General features: G+C 64.0%; 3 protein-coding genes across 9 annotated transcripts in view; 2 read left to right on the top strand and 1 right to left on the bottom strand.

The window, feature by feature from the left end:
• The window catches only part of NPRL3 (NPR3 like, GATOR1 complex subunit), a 37,548-nt gene extending 36,517 nt beyond the window's left edge, over positions 1–1,031 (top strand). For both annotated transcript variants that reach the window (XM_055339840.1, XM_055339841.1), the window contains one exon: positions 250–1,031. In XM_055339840.1, coding sequence (XP_055195815.1) covers positions 250–415 — 166 coding nt within the window. In that variant the 3' untranslated portion in view covers positions 416–1,031. The remainder of the gene's footprint in view (positions 1–249) is intronic.
• Positions 977–8,438, bottom strand: MPG (N-methylpurine DNA glycosylase). Of its 3 annotated transcripts, XM_055339877.1 has the most exons (5): positions 7,848–8,438; positions 7,633–7,746; positions 3,550–3,780; positions 2,613–2,835; positions 977–1,419 (listed from the first exon to the last, which is right to left on the bottom strand). In XM_055339877.1, the coding sequence occupies exons 2-5, from the start codon at positions 7,663–7,665 to the stop codon at positions 1,043–1,045; spliced, it is 864 nt and encodes a 287-aa protein (XP_055195852.1). In that variant the 5' UTR covers positions 7,666–7,746; positions 7,848–8,438; the 3' UTR covers positions 977–1,042. The 3 variants fall into 3 exon arrangements, with proteins under 3 accessions (XP_055195852.1, XP_055195851.1, XP_055195853.1); XM_055339876.1 differs by having other exon boundaries at positions 7,633–8,438; XM_055339878.1 differs by having other exon boundaries at positions 2,613–2,817; positions 7,633–8,438.
• Positions 6,020–24,259, top strand: RHBDF1 (rhomboid 5 homolog 1). Of its 4 annotated transcripts, XM_055339812.1 has the most exons (18): positions 6,021–6,986; positions 16,462–16,602; positions 16,669–16,799; positions 17,712–17,925; positions 18,328–18,537; positions 18,611–18,733; positions 18,806–18,963; positions 19,439–19,696; positions 19,809–19,920; positions 20,049–20,123; positions 20,225–20,386; positions 21,858–21,958; positions 22,110–22,173; positions 22,566–22,660; positions 22,816–22,891; positions 22,966–23,066; positions 23,194–23,347; positions 23,584–24,259. In XM_055339812.1, exons 1-18 carry the CDS (start codon positions 6,981–6,983, stop codon positions 24,001–24,003), a joined length of 2,601 nt encoding a protein of 866 aa, XP_055195787.1. In that variant the 5' UTR covers positions 6,021–6,980; the 3' UTR covers positions 24,004–24,259. The 4 variants fall into 4 exon arrangements, with proteins under 4 accessions (XP_055195784.1, XP_055195787.1, XP_055195786.1 ...); XM_055339809.1 differs by having other exon boundaries at positions 6,020–6,986; positions 16,462–16,799; XM_055339811.1 differs by lacking the exon at positions 6,021–6,986 and adding an exon at positions 8,453–10,127 and having other exon boundaries at positions 16,462–16,799.
• Positions 24,260–24,320: the final 61 nt, after the last annotated feature.

Below are 24,320 nucleotides of genomic sequence, written 5' to 3'. Positions count from 1 at the left end.
TCTGCAGGCGTATGGTCTTCTGTGTGGGGGGAGGCCCCCCGTTTAGAACCTCATGCCAGGCACCTCTTTGAAGCTGCTGGTGTGCCAGCCCCAGCCGCAAACAGCCCCTGGAACATGAGGGCCTCGCTCCATAGCAGAACAAGGAGCCCTGGCAGCCCCCAGCCCTGCAGGTCAGGGTGCTGAGGGCAAACGGGCCACTCCGGGGACCAGGACACTCACCTGCCCCCCCCCCCCCCCCCCCCGCCCCAGGCTCCTGCACTACTTCCGCGGCCGCCACCACCTGGAGGAGATCATGTACAACGAGAACACTCGGCGCTCCCAGCTGCTGATGCTGTTTGACAAGTTCCGCAGTGTGCTGGTGGTGACCACCCACGAGGACCCGGTCATCGCCATCTTCCAGGCGCTGCTTCCGTGAGGCCAGGCCACGTCCTTGGGAGCCCGAGCAGTGTCCAGCAGCAGCCGGGGCTGCGGCGCCCACGCTGGGGCAGCCTCAGGGCCTGAACTGAGGGATGGACAGAGTGGCCAGGACTCCGGCCTGGAGGAGAGGCCTGCTGGCTTCTCAGACTCGGGCCACCTCCTCCCAACCCACCCTCCCCACGGCCACCCGAGGGGATCCACAGAAACGTGTCATCACCACCCCTGCCTGAGCCGAGCGCGGGTGGGTGCCTGGCCTGTGCCCTGAGGCCCAGCACTGCCCTGGCCTGCGTGCACTCTGCTCCTCCCAGCATGTCCAGTGCCCTTCCCCGTTAGCTGGCAGGAGGCTTGCGACTGAGCCATCACCCAGCCACTCTGACACCTGACACACGAGGGCCTGGGTGAGTCCGCATGGGTGCCCCCCACCCTCCCTCCCAGGCCTGAGGAGCAACGCGTCCCACCTGCACACACAGGCCCCCAGCATCCCGTCTGGGGGGAGGGCGGGCCCCAAGCACACGTTGGCCGCTGAGTGGGCTGCTGAGGAGATACAAGCAATACCGTGTTCTAGACATAAAGTGTTTATTTGGTTGTTAAAAAATTAAAAAGCCTGGATGGAGGAGGCTGTCGCTCAGGCCTGTGCGTTCTGCTCCGCGGCTCTGTCTACCACGCTGACCCAGGGGCTGCCCCGTAGATAAAAGCGCAGGGGCTTCCGGGCCCACTCTCCTGCGTGGCCGATGCCCACTCTGGCTGCTGCCACCACGACTGACTCGCTGGGCCCCGGCGGGCTGCGCTCCAGCCACACCGCTCGGTCCTCGGCCAGGTCCCGCTGGTCAAAGCTCTTGTCGATGGCCAGGGCCTGGCACAGCTTGGAGGGGCCACTGCACAGCTCGCGGTCCTTGAGGGCTCGGCCCGTGGCGCCCTTGCGGAGGGTGCTGCGGAGCTGCCGCATGGTCTCCAGGCCCCCCAGGGGCTCCAGCGCTCGCAGGAGGACGCACGCCCCATCCCCTGTGGGACAGACACCTCGCCTGGAAAGCCAGACCTCCAGCTGCCTCCCCGAGCACCCCTGTGCGTGCTGCCCCCACCTCCCGCACACTTGCATCTGCAAGGTGCCCGTGCCGCCGGACAGGTGGGCTTTCCCCGTGAAGCCTCAGTGCCTGACAGCCACCCAGGGAGAACCTTATTTTTTAAAAAGCGTGGTGGGTGCTTGTAGGTGGCCGCCTCCCCAGCCGCCTATGGTGCAGTGATGGGCGGGAACTGTGAGGCTGGCAAGGGGCGTCCCAGCGGCCAGTCATCCCCGAGCACGGTCATCCCACCGGGAAGCCTCGGGCCTGGGCTGCATCTGACCCCTGTGCCTTGTCCTTCTGGAATCTGTTGGGCCAGCTGGAAGGCTGAGGCTGGGCAGCCCTGCCCTGTGAGCCAGCGAGGAGACATGCGGGGGACGCCAACGCAGCCCCGCCCCGGCAGGCCCTCCACCCCTGGCCCTTTGCCTACCACACCAACTACTTTAAGATTTTTTGTCTTTTTAAAGTAATCCCTTCCCCTCGACATGGGATTCAAACTCCCAACCCTGAGATCAAGAGGTACACGGTCCACTGACGGAGCCATCCAGGCGCCCCCGTCCAAGCTACTCTTAGAGACCAGAGGGCCTAGGGGATCAAGGGGCTCAGCCAGGAAGATGCCTCTGCCCAGATGCCGTCCGGGCTGCATGGCTGGAGACGACGACCCAGACCCTCCAGCAAGACTGCTCCCCTGGGATGACCAACACCTCTGGACACCGCCTCACGACACCCTGGTGGCGAAGTCCTCCCCAGCTGAGAGTGACCGATTCAGACCCTGTAAGTTACCACCAGCTGAGGCTCCGGCCGGAGCCCAACTCAACCTAAACTGATGTTGCCCTCGCCCCACAACCAGCTCCTCCCAGGTCTAGCCTGGGTCATGGGTGACCCCACCTTTGAGCTCAGTGACCATCGGTATACTCGTGGAGCCTCTCAGCTGTGTGTTCAGGTCAACCTACGACCCCTACCCAGTGGGGGCCCTTGGCACCTATGTCCCTGACACTGGCCAGAATCCCTAAACCCCAACCTAGCTTAGCAGTGATCCCTGTTTGCTCAGACACCTGCCCCGTCTAGGCATCCTGGGGATGTCCCAGCTGCCAGCTGTGGCACTGTGGTCCCACCTGGCACCGCGGCCCTGCTCACCTTGGCTGGAGACGTTCAAGCAGAAGTACATGCCGTAGATGATGTACACATACAGAGTTCCTGGCTTCATGAACATGCCACGGTTGCGGGGGGTCTGCCGGCCACCCCTAGAGTGGGCAGCTTCATCCTCTGGCCCCAGATATGCCTCCGTCTCCACAATGCGGCCACGGAGCTCTGTGCCATCGTCAAGTCGCCGGACTAGGACCTGTGGGCAGTCTGTTTGCTTCCAGGGCCAGAGGAGCAGACGTGCACTCAACCCCGACAGTCCACAGCCTAGGCCTCATCTCCCCAGTTCAGGAGGCACCGGGCACCTGGCCCAGCCAGGGCCCCACTGTCCCCTCTGTCCTGCCCACCAGCCCCGGGAACAGAGTCCCGATGGTCACCGAGTGTCCCATCCACAGAGAGCCGCTATCTCAAGCTCCAGCCAGGACCAGGCTGGAGAACCAGCACCAGGGAATCACACAGGCCCCGTCCCCTTGGTGGGGCCCCCCACCTTCCCGCCACCTCCTCCCCGAGTCTGCTGGGTTTAAATGCTTAGCCTGGGGCAGGGCAGCAAGGAAGGCACGGGCCCCAAAGCTGCCCCTGCCCACTGCCCCGGACACCCAGAGCCTGGACTGAGCGGGACTGACCGCAGAGGACCGGCCCCTTAGCTCCCACCCACCCGTCTGTGAAAGGCCTTCCTGAGCAGCGGGACCAGCTGCCCCGCAGTGCCCCTGGCCTGGACCGCAGCCGGTGCGCAGTGGTCAGCGGGGCAGAGCGCCAGGGAGGAGTGGGCCGCAGCTGGCAGGGGCGGGGCAGCACGGCCCGCTGAGGACGGGCTCTCGGGCCAACGGAGCACCCAGGATGCAGCCCGGGCCGCAGAGGAGCCGGGCGCCAGGGGGCCGAGTCTTCCTCGGCCTCGAGATCTTCCACCTGGTCCGTGGCCACGTTAGGTTACCTGTCCCAGAAACGCCCGTGCCAGGGCGACGGCAGGCTGGTCAAAGAAGTCCGATCCCAGCTGCGCAGAGTGGCTCTTTGGGCCAGAGAAATAGATGCTGCGCCGAGGGCCCAGGGTTGCCGGTGGCCCCAAGCAGGGCTCCCCAGGGGACGGCGTCTGGGCCCTGCCCTGCGGGCTCTCACGGTCTGCCTCCAACACTCGCTGCCTTTTTTGGCCCGTCCTGCAGGAAAGCTGTAACGGGAACAGATGAGACAAACCTTGTGAACAGCTTCAGTGCGGAGGTCAGACCGCGCGTGACTCCTGCCGCATGGGCCGGACGGCGCAGCCACCTGGCGGGCTGTCCCAAGGTGCAAACGGAGCGCCACACCTGCAGTCCTCAGCCCCATGCTGGGCCCTGCGAGGCCTTGGGAAAGGACTGCACAGAGGACAGGCTGTCGGAGGCAGCACGGCGCAGCCACTCCGACCCACACACCCTCCACCCGCGCGAGATGCGCAGGGTGATGGCAAAGGGCTGCCGGGCCCGAGGAAGGGACAGCAGGCACCCGGGCCCAGGAAAGGAGGGCTGGTATCCGATTCCCACTCATTACACAGACTCCAGACAAACCCCCGACCTTGTCTGCACCGACCCTAACCAGGAATTAATTTTTTACATTTTTTGCTCTTCTGACCGCGTCAGCCAGGTGCCCCTCTAACCAGAAGTATAAAGCACGGCCGAGATGCTGTTGGGGCTTAGCCAAGAACGCTGGTGACCGTGGTGTCCTCTGCAGTCCCTCCCACCCGGCTGACATGCGGGCAGGGCTCCCACCGTGCCATCCCCTCCTCAGAATGGCCAGGGAGGCCTGATACAGGAGGGTGAGCACCAGGCGCTCTTCTTTGCTCCAACTCATGTGCTGAGAGCATGACACCTGCGGAGTCCCCAGCTACCCTCCTTCATGACCCAGGAGGTCATAATGACAAGGAGCAAGTGGGGCAAAGCCGAGGTCTCCCAAGGGACCCAACCTCCCACCTGCTGCCAAGAGACCTGACCACACCCGCCCAACTGTTCTAGGGCCAGCAGCTCCACAGCCAGTGGGAGTAGACAAAGCGCAGCTGAGCCCTGGGCCTGGCGACAGCGTCCCCAAGGGCTGGTCTGCAGAGTCTGCCTCCCTGGCATGTGACCAACCCGTTATTTTTACTGTAAGTGCAACGAGACGGCTGGTCCACTGAGAGTGGGTGCTGACGTGACCGTCTCTGCGGCCCAGCCCATCTGCCAATACCCACCATGGGCTCGGACGCTGGGATGCTGCCGCCTGGAGTCCAGTCCCTGCCTGCCTTGCGGCGCTCAGGTCATTCTGGGTCGGCCCTGGCCCACCCTGGGTGCTGAGGGACTCCTGAAACTGCCCGGGGACTGAGGCTCAGACAGGCCTCAGTTTCCCTATCACAGACCTAGAATCTGAACCTGCCTCACAGGCCTTTGTGATGATGGTTTGGCCCCAGGACTGGGTATGGCAGGGTGACCGTGCTATTGTGCTCGGGTGAGCCCTGCCTGGCACCTCACAGGCATCCCTTGCCCCAGTCACAACCGGCGGCTCCCAGAACAAGGGGCCCTAGAAAGTGACCCGAAGCGTCTGTGCCTCTGTTTCCTCATCTGCCAAAAAGGAACCAATGTGTGACAAGATGGTCATGAGGATACGCGGGAGAAGCCAGGTGGGCACGAGGTGGGTACACAGCAGGGGCTCGGGGTCAGGAAGAGGCACCCTGCAGCCACCGTGTCCCTGGGGGGCAACCTGGGCCGGAGTGGGTCTGGGCAGCGGGCGGTGGGAAGTGGTGTGGCTGCGTGTGGGCCCACCACGGCCCCGCTGCCCTCCATGCAGATGGGGGCACGCAGAGGAGCACCGGCCGGAAGAGCACCGGCCGGAGCAGCACCAGCTGGAGGAGCACCGGCTGGAGGAGCACCGGCTGGAGGAGCACTGATCAGAGGAGCACCGGCCGGGAGGAGCACCACCTGGAGGAGCACCTGGCGGAGCAGCACCGACCGGCCGTCCGGACGCGGGGTGGGGAGGGGGGGAAGGCGGCAGGGCGGCGCGCGGGCTGCGGGGGCTCGAGGGCACAGCCCTTACCAGGGCTTCACGGGCACCCGGGTCGGGCCCCTCCGGGAACCGCACTCACCTGGGCCGCGCCGCGCGCCGTCATCCCACGCCTCGGGCGGGCTCCGAGGGGACGGGGTCCGGGTGCACGGGGTCCGGGTGCGCGGGGCTCCAGGCGGCCCCGACCCGCCCCAACCGCGCCGCCCGCCGTCCGCCCCCGGGCGCCCCGGAAGTGCCGGCGCCTGCGCGGAGGAGGACGGAAGGCGGGCGGGCTGGGAGGGGCTCCACCCCGGGGGCGGGGCTCATCCGGGGCGGAGGCCGCGGGGCTGCGGGGTTGCCGCGGCGGGCCGGGGAGGGGCGGGCGCCCGCGCGGAGGACTGGCCGGAGCCGGGTGGGGCGCCGCGGTGGCCCGGGGGCGGCCCTGAGCTGCGGGGTGTCAGGGGCGAGGAGGCTGCGGGGGAGGGTCCGGCCCGCCCGAGCCCCCCGGACCCCCCGAGGCTCCCTGGCCAGGACGGTGAGCGCGGCCCCGCGCCCAGCACACTCGCCCCTGCAGGCCCCCGCGGTGGCCCCCGCCCCGCGCGTCTCCCAGCCTGGCCCAGGCCCCGCCGCGCGCTTCCCCCGGGGCCCCCGCCGGGACTTCCTGGGCAGGGAAGGGCGCAGCCTTCCAGGCGCCCGCGGTGTGTGGCTCTCGGGCGGCTTCCGGGCTGGGCCCCGAGCATCCGTCCCGGCCTGCGGGGCTGGCCTCCTTGCGACTCCCTCCCCTTTTTTCCTTCTCACCCCTGCAGCCATCCTGCCCGAACAATGAGTCCTGCTTCCTGCCTTCCTTTGTGTCCAGTCCCTCTTCCTTTCTCTAGGGGGGAAGCAGGCCCCAGCTGGGCCCCCTCTTCCCGGTGGTGCTTGGGGCAGGCTGGGTGCCATTTGTATGAACTCTTACTCCCATTTCACAACTGGCGCATGGCCCTTGTGGAAACCCTGAGGAGTCTACTCGCTTCCGAAGGGGTGTTTGACCCCCACCTTGAGAATGAGGAAACAGAGGCTCAGAGCACAGCCCCGGCCTCCAGGAGGAGGACGCAGAGCCGGTGCCAGCAATGCACTCTCTCCAGATGTTCCAGCCTGAGTGCAGGGGTTGAGAAACCTCTCCAGGGTGGGCCCTGGTCCGCCCCGCCCCACTTCCTGGTTGGTGGTCTGAGGCTCCACCGCAGGCTGGAAGTGGTGGGCCGAGCATTCCCACTGTGGCCTGTTGGGTAGGCCGGCCGGGGGTGAGAGAAGTTGGTCCTGGTGGGAGGAGGGGCCCAGGGCCTTCTCTGTCCCGGGTGTGCCCCGCTGCTGGGCCGGGAGACGTGTGTTGGAGGATGTCAGTGCAAGATGGAGGTGAGAACACCCCACATGCTTTGAAAGGGATTGCTGCTGGGGTGGGCTGCCCTGGGCCCTGCTGGAGGGCCAGTGACTGAAGGCTTGAGACAAAGGATAGCACGGAGGCCACAGTGCCACCACCAGCACTGTCCCAGGGCACCCGGCATGCTGGCTCAGTGTCCTTTTCCCTAACGGAGGGATGCCAACTCTCGGAACGGAGAGTTGGGTCAGAGCCCGGTGGGCCGCGTCTCTGACGGCAGAAGGCCCTCTGGCAGCCTCTCGGGTTCTGGCATCCCAACTGTCCTCCAGGGCTCCCTGGATCTGACGGGCTCTGTGGGGGTCAGAGCCTCCAAGCCTCCTCGGGCAGAGAGGGCAGCCAGAGGAGGCATGTGGGGGCTGCGTCCTCCCTTGCTAAGCTTGGATGCAGGTACTTAGGCGACCCCTTGCCCCTTGCCGGGTACTGAGACGCGGGGAGGGGCAGCTGCCCCGGAAATAGTCAGTGACTTCAGGCCCCTGGCTGGCCTGGCCCACTTTTGTCTCCTCCCCAAATAGCCCAGGGCTGGTGCTGGGCCCACCCAGGCTACCCAAGGCCCAGGAACTGGCCTGCTGAGCTGAGGATTACAGGGGAGCTGATGGGGACTCCTCCTACTGGTTGGGAACTTACCGTCTCAGGTCCTGGGGTGAAGTCCACAGTCATGGAGGTGGCCCAGATATCCACTCACCCTCAGTGACCTGTGCACATGCTGGGCAGATGCCGTTGGTTCCCATTTCTCTGGGGCTGGAGGGAGAGCAAGGCGAGGGACTGGGAGCTGGCCTTCCGGGTCGGGGCTCCACCAGAGCACAGGGCAGTGGGGCAGACCTGAGGCGGAGCACACATACCCAAATACGTGTGTCCGTGGGGACTAGGTCCAGGCTCGAGCACTCGTGTCCAGGCCTCTGCTCCCACCATGCCTTGATTCCAAGGTCCTTGTTCAGGTGCCGGGGTGTGTTGAGAACCTGGGGATTCCGGGGTTTGCCTGCCAGGGTATACTGGGGTATGCCTTGGGAGCATCACCTGTGAGAGGCGCGGGTTTGTAACAGAGGCTGCGGGGGATCCTACTCAAGCTTAGGAACCAGGAGGGCCCTTCAGAGGTGACTTGAATGAACATGGGGAGGCCATTTAGCTGTCACTGAATGCGTAGACCACCCTTGGGGAGGGGCATGACTTTTGGCAAGACCGCTCTTGTCCACTGAAGGTGACTCCTTGGAGGGGGCTTTCAGCTGTGAGCCAGCGATGGGTGATGCTCCTGGCAGCTGGGAATGAGTGTCTGTGTCATGGAGCGGGTCTGGGTGGCACCCTGCAGCATCCGCTGCAGGAGGGGACCTGCCAACACTGGATGCTCAGCCATGGCATGCTCTGGAGGCGAGCCCGGGCCCTGGACTCCAGAGATGACACCACCGCCAGCCCTGCCAGCTTAGTCTGGGCATCCAGGTGGGTGGGGCCTGTTTATCCCTGGCAGGGGTCGAGAATGCCTGAGAATGCCTGGTATGGAGAGACTGTCCTGTCTGGCTGAGAGCCTGGCAAGGGAGGAGTAGCACGTGTAGGCTGCAGGAGCCATGAGCATCAGCATTGGGCAGCCTCCCTCTTGCCTTGTGTCCCCCATCCACTGGTAGTCACTGTCCCCACCGCCAGTGAAGGAGTCCTCCCGTGGCTCCTCCAAAGCTTTGCTTTTCCCCCTCTACCTAAGAATTGTGTTGATATGCCCGTGTTCAAATAGGATCCAGTGTGTGTAGGCGGTGCTCTGGCCCCTGGTACCGGTGAGGATATGATCAAAGGTCCCTTGCCCAGGTTCCAGGGCCAGCCGGTAAGGTGGCTGCCACTGCTACCTGTCAGCTTTATTCTCTGTGTAGTTAGGAACCAGGTCTTGTCTGCAGTCAGGCCTGGCATGACTTGCTGACGGTGGCAGTGGCTCTGTTCAGAGAGGGCCAGTGCCACCTGGTCACAGGACAGCAAAGGGCCTGAGGACATCTTTCTAGGCACCGGGAGGCTTGAGTTGCTGTGCCACTGGTGCCCTAGGGTGTTCTGGCATCTAGTGAAAGGGTCCTTCGGAGACTTGTGGTTCCAGTTCTGTTTTCTCTGGCGCAATAGAAGAGACCCCCGTGAGGAAGCCCCCCCAGCACTCATAGCACCTGGTCAGCCCTCCTGCGCCCTGCTGTTGGCACTGCCCTCCTGCATTCCTTGGTCTTCCTCTGGGTTCTGGGTGATTCAGGTCCACAGACTCTTGCAGTGTCAAGAGGGAGGGATCGCTGGGAAATTCCCACCAGCATCTCAGCCTCAAGGAAATGGGTCATATTGTGTCTAGCCCCGAGAATGCAGGGATGAGCGTACCGGGGGGCAGTGAGCAGGGTCTGAAAGTTGGAGTGTGTGCCCCACACAGCACTGCCTCTGCTCTGAAGGTTTCAGGGTGTAAGGCCCGCCTGGCCTGGGGGTGCCTGCTGGGGAGCAGCGGGGACTGCGGACGGGGTACCCGCTCTGATCCTGCCTCTGCTGTGAGTGCAAGTGTGTCCTGGGAGGTACGTACATGAGTGGGAGTGTCCGGTTGTGGTCGTGTGCACGTGTACAAGTGGATGGAGGTGGGTATGAAGGTGTGCGCAGTTACGTGTGCGTTTGAGCCTGTAAACAAGTGTGTGTGAGCGTCAGTGGGAGTGGCCGGAGCGTGTGGGTGTGTGTGTGCAGGAACGCATGGGCACGCGCGTGTGTGAACGTGGCCAGGGTGAGTGTGGGGTGAGGAGTGTGGGGTGAGTGTGGGCCTCCGGAGGTGGTGGGGGGCAGTTTGCAGGGGATCCAGGGATGCCGCCCCACAGCCTCCTCCCTCTGGAGCCCGAGTCGAGGCCCAGTGAGGTCAGCCAGGCCTCGCTGTAGAGCGAGCGGAGCCCCGCGGCCTTCCCGGAGGAGGCGGTTGGGCCGGGCGGGCCGCGCGCATTCCTGAGCCCTGAGTCAGCGCGGCCGCCCCCTCCGGCCGGGCCCGCCCCCGGCGCGCACGCCCCTCGCTCCATGGCATTCCCGGGCGGGCGGGGATCGGCGCGGGCGCCCTCCCGGCGGCGGCGGCGGCGGCGGCGGCGGCGGCCCCTCCCCGGAGCCGTCCGGACCCCGAGGAGCCCTCGGCGGCGGCGGCGGCGGTGAGCGGGGCGCGGGGGCCGGGGCGCGGGGGTCGCGGCCGGGGCGGGCCGGGGCGGCCTCACTCCCGTGCCCGGAGGCGCCCGAGCCCCGCGGGGCGGCCCAGCCCGGGATTCCTCGCCCGACGCGCCGCAAAAATAGCCCCGCGGGCGGATTAGCAGGTCCCGCGGCGGAGCGGGCCGGACAGCGCGGCTCCACCCGCCGACAGCTGCGGCTCGGTCCCACCCCCCTCGGCTGTCCCTCCGCGGCCGCCGCCGGGACTCGGGAGGGCGGGAGGGCCCGGGAGCCGCCGACTCCGCGCCGCCCCCGCTCCGCGACCCCGGTGCCCGGCCCGGGGCTCCCCAGGATAGCGGGGGCGCAGCGGGGCAGCGGGCCCGGCCTGCCTGTCTGCGCGTCCGTCGGTCGCCGGGCACTGGGCGGGGACCCCGGGAGCGCGGAGGCCCGGCCGGGTCCCTAGAGCTCGCTCCGGGCGCCGGGCTGCGCGACTCCAGGTCCGGCCGGCGGGCGGGGCTGCGTCGGGAGGCCCGGCCCGCTGCTGGGGAACCCCCTCCCCCCCACCCCAGGACTTCCTGGCTGCGAAGATTCAAGGATGAAACTGGCTTTTCAGGTTTGGCCCAGCTGGATGCTGGGTTTTCCCCACCCCCTCGGAGCCCAGCCCCCTGGAGAGCCCCCAGAAATTGGGAGGACCGTAAGGACCCCAGCAGCGGGCTGCGGTCCAGGGGGTCCCCAGGCTGAGCCGCCTGCCACCAGCGGCCATCCCGGGGGAGCTCGGTCCCCTTCCCCCTTCCCTGAGAACCGGGCAGCGGGCTAGTAGGTAGGCACAGGAGCAAGTGGCCCCAAATGGAAGGTGCTGGGCCCCCCAGGCCCCATCCCAACGCTTCTAAGCAGCCAGCCAGCCTCCCATTGCACAGACAGGCCAAGTGACGGCAGCAGAGTTGGAGAATTGCTATGACCAACGTCCCTCATGCAGCATTACTGTCCAGGGGAGCTCATACTCTAAGTTGGTTCAGAGGGGATCACCCAGGTCTCCCCTGCCTTTTCGGGCACCCCCTCAGGGTCTTCTCAGCTCCCAGCTACTGCTCAGGGCGCAGCCTGCTGCTCTTGTCCCTGGATGTGAGCCCCCCCCCCGCACCCCCCTTGCCAGCTCCAGGTCCTATACCCCACCGTGGTGTCCGTGACAGGATCCCCTTTCTGCCCAGGGACCGTATCCTTGTCTTCCGGCTGCTGTGTTGCTTCGGTGTGTTGTTGGGCAACCCCCTCCTCCCTGAGGTGCTCTGGGCCAGGACAGGGTGCAGTCGGGGCCCCGCTGGGCTTGGCAGCCCTCCCCAAGCTGAGGACCCAGATGGTCTGCCCCTACCCCTGGGTGGCAGGTAGGCAGGCACACAGGCCTCTTGCACCCCAGCTCCTGGGCAGGCATGTCCAAGGCTTTGAACTCCCTCGGAGGCTCGGTGACCTCAGGTAGACGACTGTCCTCTCTGAGCCTCAGGTTTTGTATCTGTGGGATGGGTAGGGAGGCCCCTTCCCAGGGGCCTCGTGATAGGTCAGCAGGGTCAGGTGGAGCCAGATTTCAGGCAAGTATGCCAGGCTTCTGAGGACAAGCCGTTTGTTCTTCTAACAGACTTTGGGACTTGGCTTCCCCTCCTGGGGCCTCCCTGTACTGTCCAGCGGCTGGCCCGTCCGGAAGGAGGTCACTAAGCCTGAGGGTGTCGGGGGACCAGGAAACGTGTGTCACGTCAGTGGGGGAACTTGTGAAGGCTCGCCTGGTGCTTGGGCTGCTCCCCTGCCCCGAGCCGGGCGTGTTGGTAGGATGTGGGCCTTTCCCCTCGGCGGCCCGAGGCAGCCTTTCACCGAACTCCTGAGGTCAGCTGGGCCTCGGATGGTCGCAGCCAGGATCCGCTGTAGCTAAGTTGGCTCCCTGTGGCCTTGCTGACTGGCCGTGTGGCATAGACCTGCCACCTCTCGGAGTCTTGGGGCTCCCCACCCTGGGGCCAGAGCTCGTGTGGGCAGGGGCTTTGCTTCGGGTCGTCTGTGACTCCCGGGTTCACACGTGCCCGTAGAGCGCCCTCTGCACCACTCTCCCTGCGCAGGTCCCACAGTGTAATTACCACCAGGGATTCCTGTGCCTTCAGGGCCTCCTGTAGCGGGGAGCCTCTTGGTCTGTTACAGGCCTTTTACACACTCCTCTGGGGTGATGTCTGTCATGTGATGGGTGACGAGGGGATGTAGGGATTGGTGTGTCCTCCTGGGGATGGGCAGAGGACACTGTGCAGGCCATCAGCTAGATCTTAGGCTGCCCTGCTCCTTTCTGACCCCTTTTCCTTCACAGAAAACGTGTGAGGCCTGGGAGGCTCGAGGCGGGTTGAGGACCTGGCCGTTACCATGTGTAGCATGGGGCCGTTAACACACGGGATAGAGGCCCGGAGAGGCCAGGTGACTGGCTCTGCTGCACAGTAGCCTGTGGTATGAAGGACTGGACTGTGGGACACCAGACAGCTAGTGCTCCCCACTGCCAGGGGATTTCTGGGGTTGGGTCTCAGATTAGGGTCAAATGGAAGAGTGAGGGTCAGAGGTCAGGGCTCTAGTGTGGAGGCTGGAGGATTTGGCCCCTCCTGGGATCATGCTCAGGTGAGCTAGGGACACGTCTGGGCAGGTGTCCTGGGGTGGGGCCCATTGCTCCAGCTGACCTGGGCGGTGGGCGGTCCCCTGAGCAGGGTGGGGCCAGGGCCTGGTGGGTTTTGTCCTGGGGCTGGGGCACCCCTGCTATCTGCTCAGCCTCCAGCAGCCCCTCCTGGCACCATCCTGCCAGCTGGCAGAGGGGGCCTGAGTGCTCTAGTGGCTCCTGCTCACACCTGAGGATCTGGCCTCGCAGTGGTTCTGGCCAGTGTTTAGGCTGCGGCAGGCCAGAACTGCCTGCCATCTCCTCCTGCCTCTTGGTTACAGCCACCCTGGGCATCTCTGAAGGCTCCGTGTCCAGGTGCCGCCCGTGGCTTATGCTCTGGTCATGGATGCTCATGGGCCCTCCTGCTCCCCTTCCCTGCTCCTCCTTTGGCTGCCCTCAGGGAGCCCCCAGACCAGCAGGCGTTTGGCAGCCTGGGCCTCTGGTTCAGCTGCTGCTTCGCCAGCACCTACAGTGTGCCAGGCACTGCTGTGCTCCCTCATTTTCAGATAAAAAAAATGAGGCTTGCAGAGGGTTGCCGTTTCCCTGCTTGAACAGGGTCTGGCTCAGGCCAGGCTCTCCCCAGTGGCTTCCCTCCACTGGCTTCCTGGCCCTTTTATTTTTAAAATATATTTTATTTATTTATTCTTGAGAGACACAGAGAGAGAGAGGCAGAGACCCAGGCAGAGGGAGAAGCAGGCTCCATGCAGGGAGCCCGACGTGGGACTTGATCCCGGGACCCCCAGGTCACGTGCTGGGCCCAAGGCAGAAGCTCCACCGCTGAGCCACCCAGGCGGCCCTGGCCCCCTTTATACTTATGCGCCGTGCCAGCCCGGGGGGTCCCCACTCATCCCCAAAGCAGGGACAGGATTCGGTAGGATCTGCCCCTGTTCTCCACCTCGCCCTCTGTCCTGAGGCTGTAGCTACTCCCACCTCGCTCCCTCCAGTTGAAGCAGCCCTGGTGGTCTTGTGAGCTTGCGGGACCCTTGTCCCTCAGCCCCATCTCGGGCCCTCATGAGCCCGCGCACTTGTCCTGTGCTGCCCGGAGTGCCTGGGTGTAGTGTGCCCCTGTTTCGTGCCCCCTTGCTTGGTCCCCACCCAGTTGTCAGCAGTTTCTTCTTCACTTCTAGATGCCCATTTAGGTCTCCTGATGGGGCTGGGGCCTGGGTGGGCAGTGTTGAGCGTTGCCAGAGTGACTCAGAATGTGTGACCCTGAGTAGTCAGGCCCTCCCTGGGCTGTGGTTTCCTCCTGCCCTGAGGGGGTCAGCAGAGCAGAGATGCTGTTGGGATTCCCCCCTGAAGGGCTCTCTGGGAACAAGAGCCCAGTGTGTGCCTGGGGGAGGCCTGGACACTGAGCCACTGTCTCCTCTGGGTGGGTACTGTGTCCCTCCCCAGCCCAGACTCTTTGTCCTCCGGGCCTGCCCCTCCCCCGCCCCTGGGGCCCACTGTGGAGCACCCCCCTTGTGAATCCCAACCACTTGAGGCCCCAATGGGGAACCATGCACAGAGGGGTGGGGCTGACCCGGAACCCGCAGCACTAGGGGCAGGGTGGGGATCCCAGAGCACCCTCCTGCCTCCGCCCCAAACACTGGAGGGATTTGGGTGGAGGTGAGGGACACCAGGAGGTCGGGGCGCACGGGCGGGGATCTGGTGGCTCCCCTTAGAGCTCAGCTGGCTCTTGTGTTCCTGGGACCAGCTGTAGGCAGGCTGGCAGGTCCCCGTGGGCCTCACCACCCTTTTTCTGCTTCTTTGCTTGTCTGTCCCTGCCCCACCTCATCTGTGCTCAGCTCCTCCTCCCGGACCCAAGTGAAGGGTCTTTCTTAGGGACCCTGCACGCTCCGGATCTTGCGGACGACCGTGCACAGAGCGGCTCTGGGCCCAGCCTGCCCTGGCTCTGTGCGCCCGCCGGGACAGGGCCGGGCGCATCTGTCAGGGCGGGCAGGGGTGGGTGTGAGGAGAGGCCGGGGCGGCGGGAGCCGGAGGGTCGCCGATGCCAGTGTCGCCATGGGCCGCAAGGGCCCGTGCGCTGCTGGACGGGGCACCAAGTGGCTGAGGCGCCCAGATGTGGGCCGCAGGGGGTCCCTGGGGAGGCCGCGGGGCCAGGGGAGCTGCATGGGGCGGGGCTGGGGGACAGGGCTGGCGTTGCGGCGTCCCGGTACCGACCCGCTGGCCACCCTTCCCCAGGGCTCAGTTTGCCTGTTCGCAAAACGGGCGTGGGTTTTTCTCTCCATCTGTTCCCGGCAGCTGTGGGGCTGTTTCCAGAGGCATTCGTGAGTGGGTTCCCAAGCCAGATTTTTTTTTTTTTAAAGATTTTATTTGAGAGAGAGTACAGGCTGGGGGTGCGGGGGTGGGGGCGGTGGTAGGGGCAGAGGGGCCAGCAGACTCCACGGCGGTGCCCCATCCCAGGGTCCTGAGGTCGGGCCTGAGCCCGAGTCAGGCTTCACCGACGGCCCCCCGGCAACCCCCGAAACCTGAACATCACAATCTGTCTGGGTCCCAAGCTCTTTGATGTAGTTGCGATAATTTGGGGTGTCTGCCCTCCGAGTATTGCGTGGCCGCTCCCCTGCTATGCCGGCGCCCCAGTGTGTGCGGGGAGCCCGGGTCTCCTGGTGTGGCCCGTCTCTGTGGAGGGGCAACCAGTGCTGCCTGGAAAGTGCCCTTTCCGGGGGGGGGGGGGATAGAGTCCCAGGGGCCATGGTCACATGCTCATTGCCTCACCAGCCCTGGGCCAGGCGCGGGGAGACCCAGGGCAAAGCCTGGCCTCTGCTCTGGGTCCCGGGTCTCAGGTGCTGAGGGGGTGCTTGGCGCCCGGTGGGGGTGGGGCGCCCCGGGGGTCCCCTGACCCTGTAGCCGCGGCCACTCCTGTGAGACGGAGGGATCGCGGCCCTGGCTGAGGTGCCCTGGGTCTTCTGTGCTTGGGGCAAGTGCACGCGGTGAAAGGGCAAGGTCTGGGTCGGGCAAACTTGGGGTATGCGGAGGCCCTCGGGCCGCCTCTGTCCTCCGCTCCAATAGACCGGCGGGCTGATCCTGTGGGGAGCGGCTCTGCCCCATGCAACGGCCTGCTTCACTGTTTGGCCACCTCAGTCGTTGCTAGATGTCACCTCGCAGGGAGGCATCACTGCCCCAGCAGCTGTCATGTGCTGCGTTTTCTTTTTATTTTTTAAAGATTTAATTTATTTATTCATGAGAGACACACACAGAGAGAGGGAGAGAGAGACGCAGGCAGAGGGAGAAGCAGACCCTGGCTGAGCACAGAGCCCCACGAGGGGCTCGATTCCATGACCCTGAGACCATGACCTCAGCCGAAAGCCAGCGTCGATGCTTAACCTATGGAGCCAGCCAGGTGCCCCATCGGTACTTGTAGGGTCAGGGTTTGGCTGCACCGTAAGCTCCAGGAAGGCAGGGGTTTTGTCTGGTTCCGTTTCCGTGTGTCTCCAGCAACATATCCCTAAGCCCCAGGAGTGGCTCATAGTGGGTGCTCACGTGTTTGTCATGCACCTGTCTCCCAACATGAATGAGTTTGTACTATCTGGGCACCTCGCTCAGGCCCCGCATGTCTCTTGGGATCAGTGCTAAGCACCGAGCAGGAGCTCGGCCTCACGGCAGGGCCGTCCCCGGCCCAGGAAGCCTCAGGCAGTGGCTCAGCACGGCTCTTGAGTGACCCCACGCCGCATCCCCAGGCCCGCCCTGCCCCGCGCGGAACCATGAGTGAGGCCCGCAGGGACAGCGCGAGCAGCCTGCAGCGCAAGAAGCCGCCCTGGCTGAAGCTGGACATCCCGGCCGCAGCGCCCCCGGCCCCGGAGGAGCCCAGTTGCTTGCAGGTAGGCCCGGCCGGGGGGCTGCGGGGGGGCCCCCTCCAGCTTCCTCACTCTGACCCCGCCGCCCAGCCCCTGAGACGTCAGGCCTTCCTGCGGAGCGTGAGTATGCCGGCAGAGACCGCCCCCGTGCCTTCGCCCCACCCGGAGCTCCGGCGGCCGGGGCTGCAGCGCCAGACGTCCATCACGCAGACCATCCGCAGGTACCGGTCGGCCTCGGCTGCTCCGCTGGTGGGGCTGGGGGGACAGAGGGCATACGGGGTCCCCTCCGGGTCCTGGGGCTGGGAAGGGGGCCAGGGTCCCCCCGACTCAGCTCCCTCCTCCATCTCAAGCCCCATGTCGCCCTGTCCTGCTCTGGGGACACACTGCTCTCACCTGCCGCCTTCTCTGCTCCCCTCCAGCACTCGCTCTCTCCTTCTCTGTCTCTCCCATCCCAATGCTCTGGCCCCTGAACAGCCGACAGGTGCGCTTTGGGCGTGTCCACACTCTGCCCCTCTTGGGACCCCCTGCTGCCCGTAGGGCTCTCCCCCAGCGCCGGTCTCTCTCTCGGTCCCTGCTCAGGTATCGGGGCAGGGCATGAGTGTGTGGACAGCAGGCGGCGGGTGCATGGCTTGCGGTCTCTGGGGAGCTGCCACTGTCCTTGGTGTTCCCTGGGCACTCCTAACAGCAGGTGCTGGTAGTGTTTCTCCGTGCATGTTCAAGAGCTGGGGGCTTGCAAGTGGCCGCCGCCCAAGTTCTGTGGTGTCGCAGGTCAAGCTGCTGCCCAGGGCCTAGCTCTCTGGCCAAGGGCTGAGCTCTGAATGCCGTCTGTGGACTCGGTGCCTCCCCTTGAGCACCCGTCTCTGTGGTGTGTGGAGGGTCTGTGTAGGATACTCACTTGGGCAAGGCCTGCCATGCACGGTTCTAGTGGGAATGTGCAGTTGGCTAATTGTGTAGGGGGTGGCCAGAGCCAGAACCTATTCATCCTCTTAATTAGGCCCAGCCTACCTGGAGCCTGGGCCCCACAGTGATTGGAGGCTTGGGTTGGGGCATGTTTCCAAGAAGAGGGCCTCTGAGGCCCCTCCCGGGGCCGGGGGAAGATCTGCCTTCCCCTTGCTGAGACCATCCCATGGCAGGGGCACAGCTGACTGGTTCGGAGTGAGCAAGGACAGTGACAGCACCCAGAAGTGGCAGCGCAAGAGCATCCGCCACTGCAGCCAGCGCTATGGAAAGCTGAAGCCTCAGGTCATCCGGGAGCTAGACCTGCCTAGCCAGGACAACGTGTCCCTGACCAGCACCGAGACCCCCCCTCCACTGTATGTGGGGCCGTGCCAGCTGGGCATGCAGAAGGTATGCCCGTCCCCTGCTGCCTCCTGCCAGCTTCTCACTCTGCTCCCTGGGCCGGGCCTGGGGCCACAGCCACCTTGGACAGAGGAGATTCCTCGGAGCTCATGGTGTGGGAGGGGGTCAGATGGCCCCATAAAGGCACCTAAGATACTCTCCAGGGACCAGGGACCAGGGGAGGGGACAGGTCTTGGGATTGTACCATGGGTCCAGTCTCTGGATGAGAGACCCTCCCAGGATGAAGAGCAGTGCAAAGGCCCTAGGTGAGGATGGGGGGACCCTTTTAGGTACCTACACGGCTGTCCAGGGACCCACTGGGGAGTGGGAGGGGCAGCGACTCTAGGGGGGGAAGGAGCCCCCAGAGCGATGACCAGACCTTGACTTTTAACGTCTCCTTCCCTCTGCCAGATCATAGACCCCCTGGCCCGGGGCCGGGCCTTCCGCGTGGCGGATGACACGGCCGATGGCCTGAGTACCCCGCACACACCTGTCACGCCTGGTGCTGCTTCCCTCTGCTCCTTCTCCAGCTCCCGCTCGGGCTTCAACCGGTTCCCGCGGCGACGCAAGCGTGAATCAGTGGCCAAGATGAGCTTCCGGGCAGCCGCGGCCCTAGTGAAGGTGGGTGCCGGGGCTGGGGTGGGGTGGAGACTGCGCCGGCCACCTCGCGGCATGCTCACCTCCTTGCTGGCAGGGCCGCTCTGTTAGGGATGGCACGTTGCGCCGGGTGCAGCGCCGAAGCTTCACTCCCGCCAGCTTCCTGGAGGAGGACACAGCTGACTTCCCTGACGAGCTGGACACGTCCTTCTTCGCCCGGGTAAGAGCACAGGGCCATCCCCCACGGCCCCTCTGCCTGCCTGCCCCACCCTGACCACGTGTGTTTGCTCAGGAAGGAGTCCTCCATGAAGAGCTGTCCACGTACCCAGACGAGGTGTTTGAGTCCCCCTCGGAGGCAGCGCTCAAGGACTGGGAGAAAGCCACGGAGCAGGGCGACCTCACGGGGGGCGCCCTAGACCGCAGCGAGCTTGAGCGCAGCCACCTGATGCTGTGAGTGCTGCTGCCCTGTGCGCAGTCGGGGGGCTGGGGGCTGGGCTCGGGCTGGCAGGAGCAGCTGGGCCCTGGGGTGCTGACGCTCTGGCGGGCCAGGGAAGGAGGTGGCTTGTGGATCATGAGCCCGGCTTGTGCACTGTGCTGGTGGGACCCGAGGCGGGGCGCCGTTCAATGCTCAGCTGCCCACCTGGGCGACAGGAACGTAATCCCAGAACCCCTGGGCTGGGCGGAATCCAGAGGGGAGGAGGAGGGTGCTGTAATGCATGTTTGTAGGTGCTCCAGGGACTCTCGTAAGGGTCAGGTCCCCCCGCTTCCGTCCCCACAGGGGCTCGGGACGGATTGTGCTGCTAAGCTGGAGGCTGAATGGCTGCGTAGGGCCCTCACTGCATGGAGCAGGTCAGGGTGGGAAGGTCACCCTGGTGCTGCTGAGGGCTTGCAGCAGGCAGGGGGGTGACTGTGCCCCTCCCCCCAGGCCCCTGGAACGAGGCTGGCGGAAGCAGAAGGAGGGTGGAGCAGCTGCCCCGCAGCCTAAGGTGCGGCTGCGGCAGGAGGTCGTGAGCACGGCGGGTCAGCGGCGCGGCCAGCGCATCGCCATGCCGGTGCGCAAGTTCTTTGCCAGGGAGAAGCGGCCGTATGGGCTAGGCATGGTGGGCCGGCTGACCAACCGCACGTACCGCAAGCGCATCGACAGCTACGTCAAACGCCAGATCGAAGACATGGATGACCACAGGTAGGCACGCAGTGGGAGTGCGGGGTGGGGCGCAGCTCGAAGCCGGCCAGCTCCAGGTTGGGGCCGGGTCTCTGGGTGGGGGTGCTGCCTCTGCTGACGCGCCGCCCCACAGGCCGTTCTTCACCTACTGGCTCACCTTCGTGCACTCGCTCGTCACCATTCTGGCCGTGTGCATCTACGGCATCGCACCTGTGGGCTTCTCGCAGCACGAGACCGTGGACTCGGTGAGCCCAGGCACCCTCCCCGGCCCAGACCCGTGGAGTCTGGAGTCTAGGCTCTGAACTCCCTCCTGCTTCACTCTGGGAGAAGAGGGCCCGAGTGGGTTCTGTGATCTCTCTCCCCAACCTTGCAGGTGCTGCGGAACCGCGGGGTCTATGAGAATGTCAAGTATGTGCAGCAGGAGAACTTCTGGATCGGGCCCAGCTCGGTCAGGACAGGGCCTTGTGGGTGTCGCGGGTGTGGGGGAAGGGGGGGGACCCTGGGCTGGTAGGGGCCAGGGCCGCAGCAGCATATCCCATTTGTCCCCAGGAGGCTCTCATTCACCTGGGTGCCAAGTTCTCGCCCTGCATGCGTCAGGACCCGCAGGTGCACAGTTTCATCCGTGCTGCGCGGGAGCGTGAGAAGCACTCAGCCTGCTGCGTGCGCAATGACCAGTCGGGCTGTGTGCAGACATCGGAGGAGGAGTGCTCGGTGCGTGCCCCGCCACCGTGCGTTTGTGCTTACTTTGGGACTTAAAGCAGAGTCCCTCCGCTCACGTTTACGCCTTGCCTCCCTCATCTCCTGCCTCTTCATGTCAGATGACAGCCGTAGCCAGTCTTTGGTTTGGGTGTGTTCTTTCTGCACGTGTCTCAATTTTGTGCACGTGTCTTAAGTTTACGCAAGTGGTATTCCTTATTCTTTCCACCGAGCCATTAAAAGAAACCCAAAAAACAAAGAAGATTCATCCAAAAATTTTTTTCTTAATTGCTTTTTTAAGAAGTATTTATTGAGACGGCATAATTAGGGGTGGGGGTGGCAGAGGGAGAAGAAGGAGACTCCCTGTTGAGGGCAGAGCCGGGTGCAGGGCTCAATCTCATGACCTTGAGATCAAAATCTGAGCTGAGGGACGCTTGGGGGGCTCAGTGGTTGGGCGGCTGCCTTTGGCTCAGGTCATGATCCCGGGATCCGGGGTTGAGTCCCACGTTGGGCTCCCTGCATGGAGCCTGCTTCTCCCTCTGCCTGTGTCTCTGCTTCTGTCTTTGTATCTCTCGTGAATAAATAATCTCAAAACAAACAAACTGAGCTAAAACAGAGTCGGATACTGACTGAGCCCCCCAGGCTCCTCTCATCCAAGTTTTTACTGCATCATCTGTGGAGCTGCTATAGTTTATACCAGTTCCCTATTTTGGTTGTATTTTTAAGCTGATACGAATTCTGCTGTTGAGATCCTTTTTTGTTGTTGTTGTTGAGATCCTTTTAACAGTTTCCTAACATGCCTGTATATTCTGGAATGTAATTTTTTTTTTTATATATTTTACTTATTCGTCCATGAGAGGCAGAGAGGCAGAGGGAGAAGCAGGTTACACGCAAGGAGCCCACTGCAGGACTTGATCCCAGGACCCCCAGATCATGCCCTGAGCCAAAGGCAGATGCTCAACCAGTGAGCCACCCAGGCGTCTTTTATTTTTTTAAGATTCTATTAATTATTATTTTATTTATTCATGAGAGAGACAGAGGGAGAGAGAGTATGCACAGAGGGAGAAGCAGGGTCCATGCAGGGAGCCCGACGTGGGACCCGATCCTGGGTCTCCAGGATCAAGCTAAGGTGGCGCTAAACCGTTGAGCCCCCCCAGGCTGCCCAGATTGTATTTATTTAGTTGAGACAGAGAGAGAGACAGAGCACAAGTAGGGGGTGCTGGGAGGGGCAGAGGAAGAAGCAGACTCCCCATCAAGCAAGGAGCCTGATTCAGGAATTGATCCCAGGACTCTGGGATCATGACCTGAGCCGAAGGCAGACGCTTCACTGAGCACCCCCAGGTGTCCTTGGAGTGTTGTTTCATGGAGATTGGGTTGTGGGTAAGGGTGAGAGTCTCAGTGGCTTTGCTTTTAATTCCTGCCTCCTGAGACTGCACTGGTCAAGGGGTGGGCTCTGACCAGGGGTTGACCCTGTGTCCTCCTACAGTCCACGCTGGCGGTGTGGGTGAAGTGGCCCTTGCACCCCAGTGCCCCAGACCTTGCTGGCCACAAGAGGCAGTTTGGCTCTGTCTGCCACCAGGACCCCAGGTCAGTCTTGCTGGGGGAGGACCGCCTTTGTCCATGGCTTCATGGGGTTTGGGGCGGGGGGAGAGGGCACAGCCCCCCTTGTTGTCGAGTTGGACAGGTGTGGATGCCAAGGAGACAAAGCGAGGTCTGACCACATACTGGCCTCATGCAGGGTGTGTGATGAGCCCTCCTCAGAGGACCCCCACGAGTGGCCAGATGACATCACCAAGTGGCCGGTGAGCTACAGTGGAAGGGTTGTTTGGGAGTCACCCTTGTCAGTGGGGTAGGAATCCACACTTCACCAGTTAATGATGCCAGAGCGATCCCCATCGTGGGACCACCCTGTATATTCAGATGCATGTTCCTGGCCTTTGCCCAACCTGTCTGCCTGCCAACACCCAAGCAGGTAGCCAGAACAGGGGAACCAGGGGGAAGCTTGGGAGGTCAAGTGTCATTATTCCAACCTGACAGATGGCTCATTGGTCTCAGGGTGTGGCAGCATGCCTGCAATCAAGGGGGGCCGGTTCCCCACCCTAGGAGCCTGTCCATCTTTGCCCCAATCCCCAGGCATGGTGTGGGGCCCAGGGTTGGGAGAGGCCCTAACCCAACTCACCTGTTTGTAACCCAGATCTGCACCAAAAACAGCGCTGGGAACCACACCAACCACCCGCACATGGACTGTGTCCTCACAGGCCGGCCCTGCTGCATCGGCACCAAGGGCAGGTAGATGTGTGTTGTGCTGGGGCTGTGCCCTTCTCCCTCAGCAACTTCTGAAATAACCCAAGATTCCAAGGGACCTGGGTGGCAGTCGGTGCCTCTGCCTTTGGGCCGCAGCAGTCCCCTCTCCAGGTCCTCTCAACCCTGGCCTGACCTTTCAGGTGTGAGATCACCTCCCGGGAGTACTGTGACTTCATGAGGGGCTACTTCCACGAGGAGGCCACGCTGTGCTCCCAGGTAGGCCTCCAGGGTGAGCGTCCCTCCCTGCTCCCTCCCAGCCACAGTGGGTGCTGATGGGCCACTCTGCACAGGTGCACTGCATGGATGACGTGTGTGGGCTCCTGCCCTTTCTGAACCCTGAGGTGCCCGACCAGTTCTACCGCCTGTGGCTGTCCCTCTTCTTGCACGCTGGGCAAGTGATACCACGTGGGCTGGGCGGAGGCAGGTGGGGTGGGTGGTCCCAGGCACCCAGAGGGGCTGGCCAGAGATGGGGAAGGGGTAGTCCCTCTGCTGAGTGCTCGCCCTGCCCCCACCCATAGGATCCTGCACTGCCTGGTGTCTGTCTGCTTCCAGATGACCGTCCTGCGGGACCTGGAGAAGTTGGCAGGCTGGCACCGCATAGCCATCATCTACCTGTTGAGTGGTGTCACTGGTAACCTGGCCAGTGCCATTTTCCTGCCATACCGGGCAGAGGTAAAGCTGTCCCCCCGGGTGGGGACCATCCCGTGGGCACCCACTCTCCATCATAAACTGGGTCCGTATCCGGCACCAAGTTTGGGTCCCTGGAGAGCCCAGCCTGGGAGCATCTCCTTTGGGCCCCTCAATCGTGATGCGCCCTGGGTCTCGGGAAGTGGGATGGGGAGACGGGGGCCCAGGCTGGGGTGGCCTGCTGGGCCCCAGCAGCTCACAGCTACCCACGCTGCCGCCAGGTGGGCCCAGCCGGCTCGCAGTTTGGCATCCTGGCTTGCCTGTTCGTGGAGCTTTTCCAGAGCTGGCAGGTCCTGGCACGGCCCTGGCGTGCCTTCTTCAAGCTGTCGGCTGTGGTCCTCTTCCTGTTCACCTTCGGGCTGCTGCCCTGGATTGACAACTTCGCTCACATCTCGGGCTTCATCAGCGGCCTCTTCCTGTCCTTCGCCTTCCTGCCCTACATCAGCTTCGGCAAGTTTGACCTGTACCGCAAGCGCTGCCAGATCATCGTCTTCCAGGTGGTCTTCCTGGGCCTCCTGGCCGGCCTGGTGGTCCTCTTCTACTTCTACCCCGTGCGCTGCGAGTGGTGCGAGTTCCTCACCTGCATCCCCTTCACCGACAAGTTCTGCGAGAAGTACGAGCTGGATGCCCAGCTCCACTGAGTCGGTGGGCTGCTGGGCCTGGGGCATGCACCGGCAGGCCAGAGCTGCCCAGGCCCACCCCGGGCCTCACGTGCAGGGCTTGCGACCTGCCTGCTGCCGGGCCCTGACCTCTCGTGCCTTGTTCACCCTGGTGAACTTATTGTGCTTCAGGGCATTTATTACACTAGTTCCCACGATTACCTTCTAACTAGTTTCTTGACGACCACCTCAGGTGGCCAATAAATGGACCGGGAGCGTTTTAGCTGCCACTAACTTACTGGAGCTGCCTCGTCTTTCTGGTTTCTGGCTAGGGCCGTGGAGGGAGAGGTTCTTCAGGC

This window comes from Nyctereutes procyonoides, unplaced genomic scaffold, assembly GCF_905146905.1.
Source record: "Nyctereutes procyonoides isolate TBG_1078 unplaced genomic scaffold, NYPRO_anot_genome, whole genome shotgun sequence".
NCBI lineage: Eukaryota > Metazoa > Chordata > Mammalia > Carnivora > Canidae > Nyctereutes > Nyctereutes procyonoides.
This window is presented reverse-complemented; position numbering and strand designations above follow the sequence as displayed.

Coding starts and splice junctions, on each gene's coding strand:
- RHBDF1 (XM_055339809.1), top strand. Junction 18,538..18,610: donor CAGCCGCGGCCCTAGTGAAG/GTGGGTGCCGGG, acceptor CCTTGCTGGCAG/GGCCGCTCTGTTAGGGATGG. Junction 19,921..20,048: donor AGCACGAGACCGTGGACTCG/GTGAGCCCAGGC, acceptor CCAACCTTGCAG/GTGCTGCGGAACCGCGGGGT.
- MPG (XM_055339876.1), bottom strand. CDS start 7,665: ATGACTGTGGACTTCACCCCAGGACCTGAGACG. Junction 3,781..7,632: donor TCACCCCAGGACCTGAGACG/GTAAGTTCCCAA, acceptor TTCCCGTTACAG/CTTTCCTGCAGGACGGGCCA. Junction 2,836..3,549: donor CACGGGCGTTTCTGGGACAG/GTAACCTAACGT, acceptor TGGCCCTGGAAG/CAAACAGACTGCCCACAGGT.